Source organism: Electrophorus electricus, chromosome 5 (genome assembly GCF_041902795.1).
Source record: "Electrophorus electricus isolate QZ-2024a chromosome 5, ASM4190279v1, whole genome shotgun sequence".
NCBI classification, from domain to species: Eukaryota; Metazoa; Chordata; class Actinopteri; order Gymnotiformes; family Gymnotidae; genus Electrophorus; species Electrophorus electricus.
In genome coordinates, this window is record NC_137501.1 from 26585838 (window position 1) to 26594965 (window position 9128).

General features: G+C 41.1%; 1 protein-coding gene across 2 annotated transcripts; it reads left to right on the forward strand.

The window, feature by feature from the left end:
- The first annotated feature begins 340 nt into the window (after window positions 1-340).
- On the forward strand, window positions 341-8495 carry gucy1a1 (guanylate cyclase 1 soluble subunit alpha 1). 2 transcript variants are annotated; one of them, XM_027020451.3, is made up of 8 exons: window positions 341-884; window positions 1073-1131; window positions 1627-1715; window positions 1797-2512; window positions 4668-5153; window positions 6275-6418; window positions 7282-7436; window positions 7633-8495. In XM_027020451.3, the coding sequence occupies exons 1-8, from the start codon at window positions 642-644 to the stop codon at window positions 7799-7801; spliced, it is 2061 nt and encodes a 686-aa protein (XP_026876252.2). In that variant the 5' UTR covers window positions 341-641; the 3' UTR covers window positions 7802-8495. The 2 variants fall into 2 exon arrangements, with proteins under 2 accessions (XP_026876252.2, XP_081570731.1); XM_081714605.1 differs by lacking the exon at window positions 1073-1131 and having other exon boundaries at window positions 743-884.
- Window positions 8496-9128: the final 633 nt, after the last annotated feature.

Below are 9128 nucleotides of genomic sequence, written 5' to 3' on the forward strand. Positions count from 1 at the left end.
CATGTTCGTGAAAGCCGTACATTACGCACTTAAAGCGCGATAGGTGGTGAAAGGGCTTTCCTTTGCGAATCATTTTGCTGGATAATCCCAGACTGCGCCTAAGAAGTCTGAGAAGGGCGCTTGTATAATATACATAATCGAAATATTCTCTTTAAATAGCACTGAAAACGATTTACATTGCATTTAATACATTGCATATGTGGCTATAGTCAAATCACTTCGTGCGTATAAATCTAGATCCATGTTTTCAACGGATCACTGCGTGCCCGCGAAACATTGCGTTACAGACTAATACATTTTTAACGAGCTCTGCCCATCCCGGCATCTATTGGCTAGTTGGAGGTTCTCTGCCCACCGTGATTGGTCATACTTAATGGCTTTTCCCCTTATCATTTGCCCCTGTAATTTACTTTGAATATTGTATGTATTAAGAATAGGCGATGATAAGTTTGAAGTAGCTACACCAAGGGAAAGACAGGTGTTTACTGGTCCTTCGTTTCATGGTCCGATCAACTGCCTTTCATTATTTCGCTGGAATGTCTTCATACCGCAAAGGTCTTAGGAATCATTGCAGTTGGACCAACACTTTTACAATGTAGACCTTTGTTTTCGCTACGCGGCAGGGAATAAACACACGAAGAATGTTTTGCGCGAAACTGAAGGATCTAAAAATTTCGGGAGAGTGTCCCTTTTCTATGGTCGTCAAAAATAAGGAACCGGGGGATTTTAAAGAAACCGACGACCACCGTGCAAGGGATGCATTACCAATTTCCGAAGAGGTCCATGGAAATATCGCCAGCGTTGTGCCTAAAAGAAAAACGAGCAAAGGCAAAGTTAATCTACATTCGTTAGGGGAAAGCATTCGAAAACTGGTTTGTCCAGAGGTAATGTAATTTCTCTTACACTATTCAGGAGTCCGATTTGTCTGATATTAGCGCCATTAGTCAAGATTTGTTAGGGCAACTCTGTACTCTTTATTTGCCTTTTAAGTAATAACCAAAGTGCTGTGACTCACTGCAATCACCTGCCATAAATGATATTATGCCAAAGTAATAAATGTTTACGTTTTTAGTTTGAGAATCTTCGAAATGCGATGATCAGAGTCATGAAACAGCAATCAGACCTCACCTGGTAAGATGTCTGAGAAATGGTTACATACATCAATTATAACACGCAAATATAACTGAAGTCCTAGGGGCATTCATCTTGTCCTTACAGTGATTTTGCAGGAACATTTACTTACGCCTAACAATTACGAACATAGACTATGGTACACTTTTTATTTTAACATTGTCTTTGACAAACATTAATCAGAGTGTTTATTCATGCTTGCATTACATTAATTTTTAGAGACCTTTTTAACCTATTTTAAACGTACACTTTTGCGGTATAAAGCTTTCGTGTTCTCGCTAAATACTACTTAAGTTTCTGTTAAGATTTACTTTAAATGTGATCGCCTGTGTATTTTTCTCTCACTAAATGCTCGGACTTTTTAAAGTTCATTTGCGCATATGTGTCCTTGTTATATCGCAGCACTGATCGTGTATTTTCTAACGTTTAGTGTGCGTTAGGGACACAGTTCCTTGCGTGTATTCCCTAACATTAGTCTAATCCGTATGTCCACAGCCCTGCGGAATGCAACGCAGATGTTTGTCAGCTATTGGAAAAACCTGAGCATTTAGTAGACGTCATGAAGAGTTACTCACTGCAAACAGGTATATAAGGCACGTATAGCTCTGACTTTATGTATGGCTATTAATGTTTAATTTTTAATGTGTACCTTGTACAACTTCCAGGCATTCACATGGACATGCTGAAGATCTCCTTGGGCTTGGAAGTATTCAGGGACTGTTACGAGGAGTACAGTCACATTCTGGGCGTGGTAGGTGGAGCCCTCCATGACTTCCTCAACAGCTTCAACGTTCTCTTAAAGCAGAGCACGCCTCCCAACCCTGAGGCTCGGCGCTACGTGGACCAGGCCTCCGTACTGTGCCTGGACAAAGACCCGGGACTCCTGACCGTCTACTACTTCAACCCCCATCCCACCACTGAGCTCTTCTTCCCTGGGATCATCCAGGCGGCAGCTGCAGTCCTCTACCGCACGCAGGTGGAGGTAGGGATGGATGTCAGTGGCAAGGACGCAGGCGCGCTGCAGGCCAGTCGACGGCCGCACCTCCTCTACTCGGTGGCGGTGCGTGACGCACGGAACCTGACGCCAAGTCCCATGAGGACGCCCTCGTCCGGGGCCATCTCCCTTGCACTGCTGTACACGACCTTCCCGTTCCACATCCTGCTGGACCAGGACATGGGGCTCCTGCAGATGGGTGACGGGCTGAGGAGACGGCTGGGCCGAGGCAGGGACAACCAGAGGAGACCCGTGTTCCAGGAGCACTTTGCTGTCGTCTCACCCGAAATAAATGCTGACTTCCAGGGCATCCTGACCATGCTCAACACCCAGTTTGTGCTCCGGGTGAAGCAGCAAGGGTCAGGCACAGCAACCCACTCAGGCAAGGTAATCATGAATGCTGCGCTTTCTAAGATGTGAGATAAGCTTCAAGCTGTGTGTTCAGGGCTTCTGTGTTAAAAGTGCATCGGCAGCTGTGTATAAAAAAACAGCTTTTTCAACAGGATTTTCCTTGCCCCTGCGTTGCTTAGCTAGTGCGCACAACCACGAGTAGAAGCAGCTCAGTGTTTCCATAGACTGCACTGCTGGTGTATTTTAAATGAGAGAATATAGATTATATTAGCACCAGGGAATTATTATTATTATTATTATTTTTAATTGCCCTCAGATCAAAGAGGCAGAAAAAAAAAAAATCAAAAGGTTCGGATTTAGACGTTCAAGGAGCTTCTGAGCGAATCACCAGGAGTCAGGGTTAATAAGTGCAGAGTAATTATGGAGTTTTGTCCAATGCCCTTTCCAGTGAGTGAGGAACAAGACTGAAATGTTCTCTTTTTTTAGTGGTTTTGAATAGGATTCAGTGCATACATAATCAAGCAGTATACGCTCTACATGGTCAAAAAAGGGTAACCTCCTCCCAGGGCAATTTTCCACCCTGTGGAGGTAAAGCCAGTCCTACACAGATGAGATGCACATGGAGAGCCAAACGAAGTCATATAGACGAATTCACATGTCCTAGCTTCAGATAATGAGGTTTACCCTACTTATAGCTACTGTCAAAGAATCATGTGGGATGCTTATAACATCATATCTGAATGAATGTAATTCTGAAAAGTATGGCCTTTATCCTTTTTTTAAAAAATGTATTTATTATGGTTTGATTAGACATAGCCTGGTTCTTGATTTTGCAGGCATGTTGCTTTGCTTTTCACTCAAGATGCTCTGTGAGCTGATAAATTACGATATTCTCATTCGACACATCTTTGGCCTGTCCTGACTTGGTTTTGTCTACCTGTTTAAGCATCCATGTTCTTTCTAAGAAGTGTCCAGGCATGTCCCATTTCTCTGATCGGAAAAAGCACAGTTCATAAGACCACACTAAATGCACACTTTATGCACTATGCCAAGCATGCATCCCATGGTATTGGATGTTTGGATCCCATAATTGTTTAAAAATTCCAGGGCAAAAGATTTTCTACATAGTTAACACTGACCATACAGATCATTTTAAAACACAGCAGTTTGATCTTGAAATTCTTTCTGTATCTTGTTTAACACTGCTTATGTCAGGGCTCACATTTAATAAAAACATGTTTTAACATAACTGACAACATCTAGCCTCACACCCTTGCACAATAGCTGTGTAACATTAATCTGACATATCTAGAGTTTGTACTTGGCACATTATATTTCATTCATACATGGTGTATTGAGTAGACTTTGCAATCAAGTTAAATTTAGAAAGTGACCTTGTATGAGACAATCTCATGGAAGTTGTTCTAAGGGGTGAAATTACCTGTCCCCACCCTAGTGAACTTAACAAGTGCTTGCATACTTTCACTAAATCCGGATGCAGTCACATAAGTGGGTGCTTAAGCAAATATTAACTTTGGGAAAGGTGGATTGTGAAAACTGCATTTAACTCTCATCCCCAATAGCTTTGTCCATAACAACATGTACTAATATTGTTCAGTTCTTGCCATCTGGTTATTCGTTCTTCTCCTTGGTTTACAGAAAGAAAGGAAAAAGAAAAGTAAGATAAAATCTCCCTAAAATACACTGTTGTCTTCTAAGCTTGAACCAGTATGCACTCAACAGGAGTGTGCATTAATCTTCTGCACACTAGCTAAATGTCACCTGAGTTTACACAATGGACCCCATATATAGTTGCAAATCCCTAAGAAGTGGATCCACAGGGCTCTCAGTGTTTTGGGCAAGACAAATAGGAGCCCAGGGACTAAATAAAAGCCCATTTAAGTACTTACAATGTGACTTTACATGCATCAATAATTCAAAGGTTGCGTTAAACTAAAATGCTATTCTTTTTAAAACAAAAGTTCCACAGGCTGTAATACTGAGTCATAATTAAAGTACAAGTCCCTGGCAAATGAAAAACAAGTGTTGTCCAGATTGTGTTGTGATCTCCAAGAGTCACTGCCAATCTGCTGTTCTAGTGCTGCCCATGCAAATAACCAGTTAAGAAGTCTAAAGTTTCATGTGGCATCCACATTTGTGTATGCTAGAAGGTCAACTTTTCTCACTGCAGCCCATGGACCTGAAGGGCCAGATGGTCTTCATGTCCGAGATGAATGCAGTCCTCTTCCTCGGCTCGCCATGCGTGGACCGTCTGGAGGAGCTGACAGGTCGTGGTCTCTACCTGTCCGACATCCCTATCCACAATGCTCTGCGCGACGTGGTGCTGGTGGGTGAACAGGCCCGGGCCCAGGACGGCCTGAAGAGGCGGCTGGGCAAAGCCAAGGCCGCCCTGGAGCAGGCCCACCAGGCGCTGGAGGAGGAGAAGCGACGTACCGTTGAGCTGCTCTACACCATCTTCCCAGGCAATGTGGCGCAGCGTCTGTGGCAGGGCCTGCCTGTGCAGGCCAAGAAGTTCGACCGGGTGACAGTGCTGTTCTCGGACATCGTGGGATTCACAGCCATCTGCTCGCGCTGCACGCCCATGCAGGTGGTGAGCATGCTCAGTGAGCTGTACACTCGCTTCGACCACCACTGCGGCGAGCTGGACATCTACAAGGTGAGTTATGGCAGGTGGAAGGAGGTCGTCATGGCAACTCAAAGCCTTTGTTGGAATGAGCCTGTTTAATTTTGCATAAAGCTTTTTATACATTCTTTTGTGGACCATAAATAGAGTTGCACCATTGTGGTTATGGACATAAGGCATGTTAACAGGATGAGTAATACTTTGAAGCAAGTTTTTTGAAGTTTACTGAGTGGCTAAAATGTTGTACTCTACATTTTTTTTTTTTTTCAGATTACAAAGAACTAGCAGCATTTGAAGGAATGAGTCAGGAGGCAAAAACATTTTCGTCTTTAAAAAAGCACTGATTTCTGTTTGATAGAATTTCATTCATAGCTGTGAAGTAATTTATCCCGATATCCTGCTACACATAGGTAGTGTTGTCATACTGTTGGTAGGTTGCAGTAATCAAATTACAGTATATTAATGTTATGCTCCATTGATGTCCACTGAATTCTACAGTATGTGTCTTCTTGGGGAAGGGGCTGCATGTGTTCTTAGGATTTATGATTTTAGTCTACTGCAGAAAATCTGCACACCAAGTCTGAGACTGATGGGCTAATTTAGTTTGTCTCAGTTTGAACGCTTTAGGTAAGAATGACACCCCCCAACCCCCACTCTCAGTGCGCCATGAGGTTGGTTAATGTAATCAGTACTTTTTTTTCTTCCCGTGCGAAAGTAAAACATTTTGTCTGCGCTTGCGAGATGGATCTCTTGCAAAGGACAGCGGAGGAAGAGTTTAGCTTGGGACGCTGCTTTGCTTACATTCCTGGCGGCGGCTCGGCCCCAAAAATAGATCCCCCTCTTCTCTTCACTCTGTATCTGGCTCCTGTCTGTCAGCATGCTGAGCCAGCCATGGAGAGAGAGCTGCGACTTGAACTCTAAAGATAAGGAAAGGGGCTAATTAATCCCTTTAGACTTAACCAATAAGAAAGTCTGGGTTTAGTCTGCTCATTAATTATGCCAAACAAGTTCCATCTTAAGGAAATAACAATGACCTAAATGCACAGTCAACTGTTCTAATTTTCTTGTGTCTGTGGCCTTTGTCAAAATAAATGTACTTTTTTTTTGGGTGAGGTCACCCAATTACTTTGCTTTTTGTACATTTTTCATTCTAGGTGGAGACTATTGGAGATGCATACTGTGTTGCTGGGGGTTTGCATAAGGAGAGCCCAAACCACGCTGCACAAATCGCTCTCATGGCCATAAAGATGATGGAACTGTCTGATGAGGTCACAACCCCAATGGGGGAGGTCATTAGGGTTAGTGTGTTATCAGAGCACTGTGTAGAAACAATACAACAACTAACGGCGAAGGTTTATATATATATATATATATATATATATATATATATATATATATATATATATATATATATATATATATATATATATAAATATAATGTTTCTTTCATACTCTGTCCTAATCCTACAATTTATCATCTTTAAAATGCATCCTGTAGTATTTAGTTCCAATATTGGACATTTAATACCTTTTACACCTCTCATAAGTTCATGCTCTTTAAGTTAAATTTGTTTGTAAAATACAAAAGATAAGAATAAGACATTTCAAGTCCCATGTAAAATGCATCTTGTCCTTGCAGTTGTCAACTTATAAATATACTGTTCAGATTTTTTATAGTAGTGCAAAAGAACAGTTTTACATACTTATTTATTCTGGCATCTTCGTTTTGGCGATAAAAAACGTTTGTGAGGAGACCAGCGTGCAGAAGCTGCTATCTGTTCTCGCAGTCGTAGGAAGGAAAGAGTATGACTTACGAGTTTGGTCCTACCACATGACATTCTCATGATTCATTTTTTAAACACTTTTATATAAGTAAATGTCCAAAAGGCTTTTCTGATATGGAATCTATCAGCGAAGTTGAGATAATAAATTATTCTGGACACAGAATTTTAAACTCTGTTTGATTAACGAGGCTAAGTGATCGACACGCTTAACGTTATACGGAAGTCACGTGCGTTAAGCGTCTTGGTGCTTGCACTTTTTACACGTTTAACGTTATCATTCACACCTGGTCTGTTTGACAGTTTATGCTCAACAAACTGTGGAGCCTGGAGTAAACGATATTGTTATTTCAAGGTCATCCGTGAATCTGTCTTCGCAGATGCGAATTGGTATTCATTCCGGTTCGGTTCTGGCGGGCGTGGTTGGCGTAAAGATGCCCCGGTACTGCCTTTTCGGCAATAATGTCACTTTAGCCAACAAGTTTGAGTCCTGCAGTCTACCGGGAAAGATCAACATCAGTCCCACCACCTACAGGTAGAGTGGCCTGCACAGGACAAGTTAACGTGCTGTTTCTACATGTGGTTCATATCTGTTTATCTGATATATCCATGGAGTGACATGCAGAAAGATGTAGCAGGCTTTGTAAGCCCTTAACGTAAATACACAGCACGTGCAAAGCACTACATTTCCTTTCGTTAAGCATTGCCTGACGTGTCGTCTCTTGTTCCAGACTGCTAAAAGATCGCCCCGAGTTTGCATTCACCCCGCGGTCCAGAGAAGATCTACCGCCCAATTTCCCTTCCGACATCCCTGGCATTTGTTACTTCATCGAGGCGTCCGATCGAAGGACCAACGATGCTGGCGGAGGCTCTGCGACAGAAGGCGCGGTGCACACATAAATCACTGACGAACACTTAGCGCCCAATTTCAGAGCTTGGTGTGAGGTGCCATATATATCTTTTGAGCTTGGCCAAAGGTAGCAAGTTATTCAGCAATAGAAAGTTGCCCAAAAGATTGTTTAAAGGGTTCAATTGAGCACTGTTTGTTTTGCTTCATAGAAACTGACTTGGGTCACATTTGTGTACAGGTGTAGGCAGAGTTTGAATCACTGACTGTGTCATTACATATGGCCTTTTTCAGATGGATTTGACCACAAATCATCCAAACACTACTTGGAAAATGCCTAAATTAAGTTCAAACACTGAAATAACCTCTGTTATTGCTTGTATGGGTATATCGTAGATATGGACATACACAATGAATTGACCTGTTTCTAATTTATTCTTGCAGAGCAGAGGCCATAAGAGTTCATTGTTTATAATTTTACTCTGTGAGAGAGACAAGAATGGGGTGATTTTTAAAGCATCACTCAATGATGATCATTTGATACAGCAGATTGGACCCTCATCTCTGGACCACATTTAATGTAGTATTGCTCACAGTTGACACAAATTCACAGACTCACAGTAGGCCTAACTATTGCACCATAGCTTGACCACAATGAATGTTTAACCATCTTAAAAATTAACACTTATAATGTTTCATTGTGACATTTTGTATTGTAATAGAGCTATAATAAACATGACTACTCAAGATGTGGCTGTCTCTGTGCATTACCTTTGATAAGATATGATCATATATTGGTTAAAATGCACAGTTTCTTATGAACTGCTGTTGATTTCCAAAACAGTATGGTTATAGTTAACACAGCTGGACTAATAGCACGTTTGCTTTAGTTATTTGTTTTGTGGACATCATTTCATATTATCATTTAATTAAATTACAAGTGACAATGATAAGCCTATTATATGTAAACCATTAATAATGTAATCAGTAATGACTATATATTATATTAAGCACTATAGTAGTAATAGTTTTGTATTTATTTTATAGTATATTTTTCATTAGCCTACGTAGGTTGACTGTTGTTATGTACCTAACTTATAAATATGGCTTTTCTAAGTACTACGCTTAAACTGCTCATAGAAATATAATATGCAAGATCATACACAAGCTTCAGGCAATGAAAAAATATATTTATGAAAATTATTTTCTTTCTCGTTATGTGGGTAATAACATTGCTGACTGTTACAAACATTAACTGTAGCTGCGGTATCTTATTCTGTGAAGTGTTATCCAGGACAAAAGATAAGATCCTTGTCTATTTTATACAATCGACGAATTTTGACAGCATTAGTAGGACCTATCATATTTATTCTTGAGTTA

Bases quoted from the DNA above. Each gene is read 5' to 3' on its own strand.
- gucy1a1 (XM_027020451.3), top strand. From the start codon at position 642: ATGTTTTGCGCGAAACTGAAGGATCTAAAAATTTCGGGAGAGTGTCCC. The intron at 5,154-6,274 runs GTGAGTTATGGC...TTTTCATTCTAG, and splicing joins GCGAGCTGGACATCTACAAG to GTGGAGACTATTGGAGATGC. The intron at 7,437-7,632 runs GTAGAGTGGCCT...CTCTTGTTCCAG, and splicing joins ATCAGTCCCACCACCTACAG to ACTGCTAAAAGATCGCCCCG.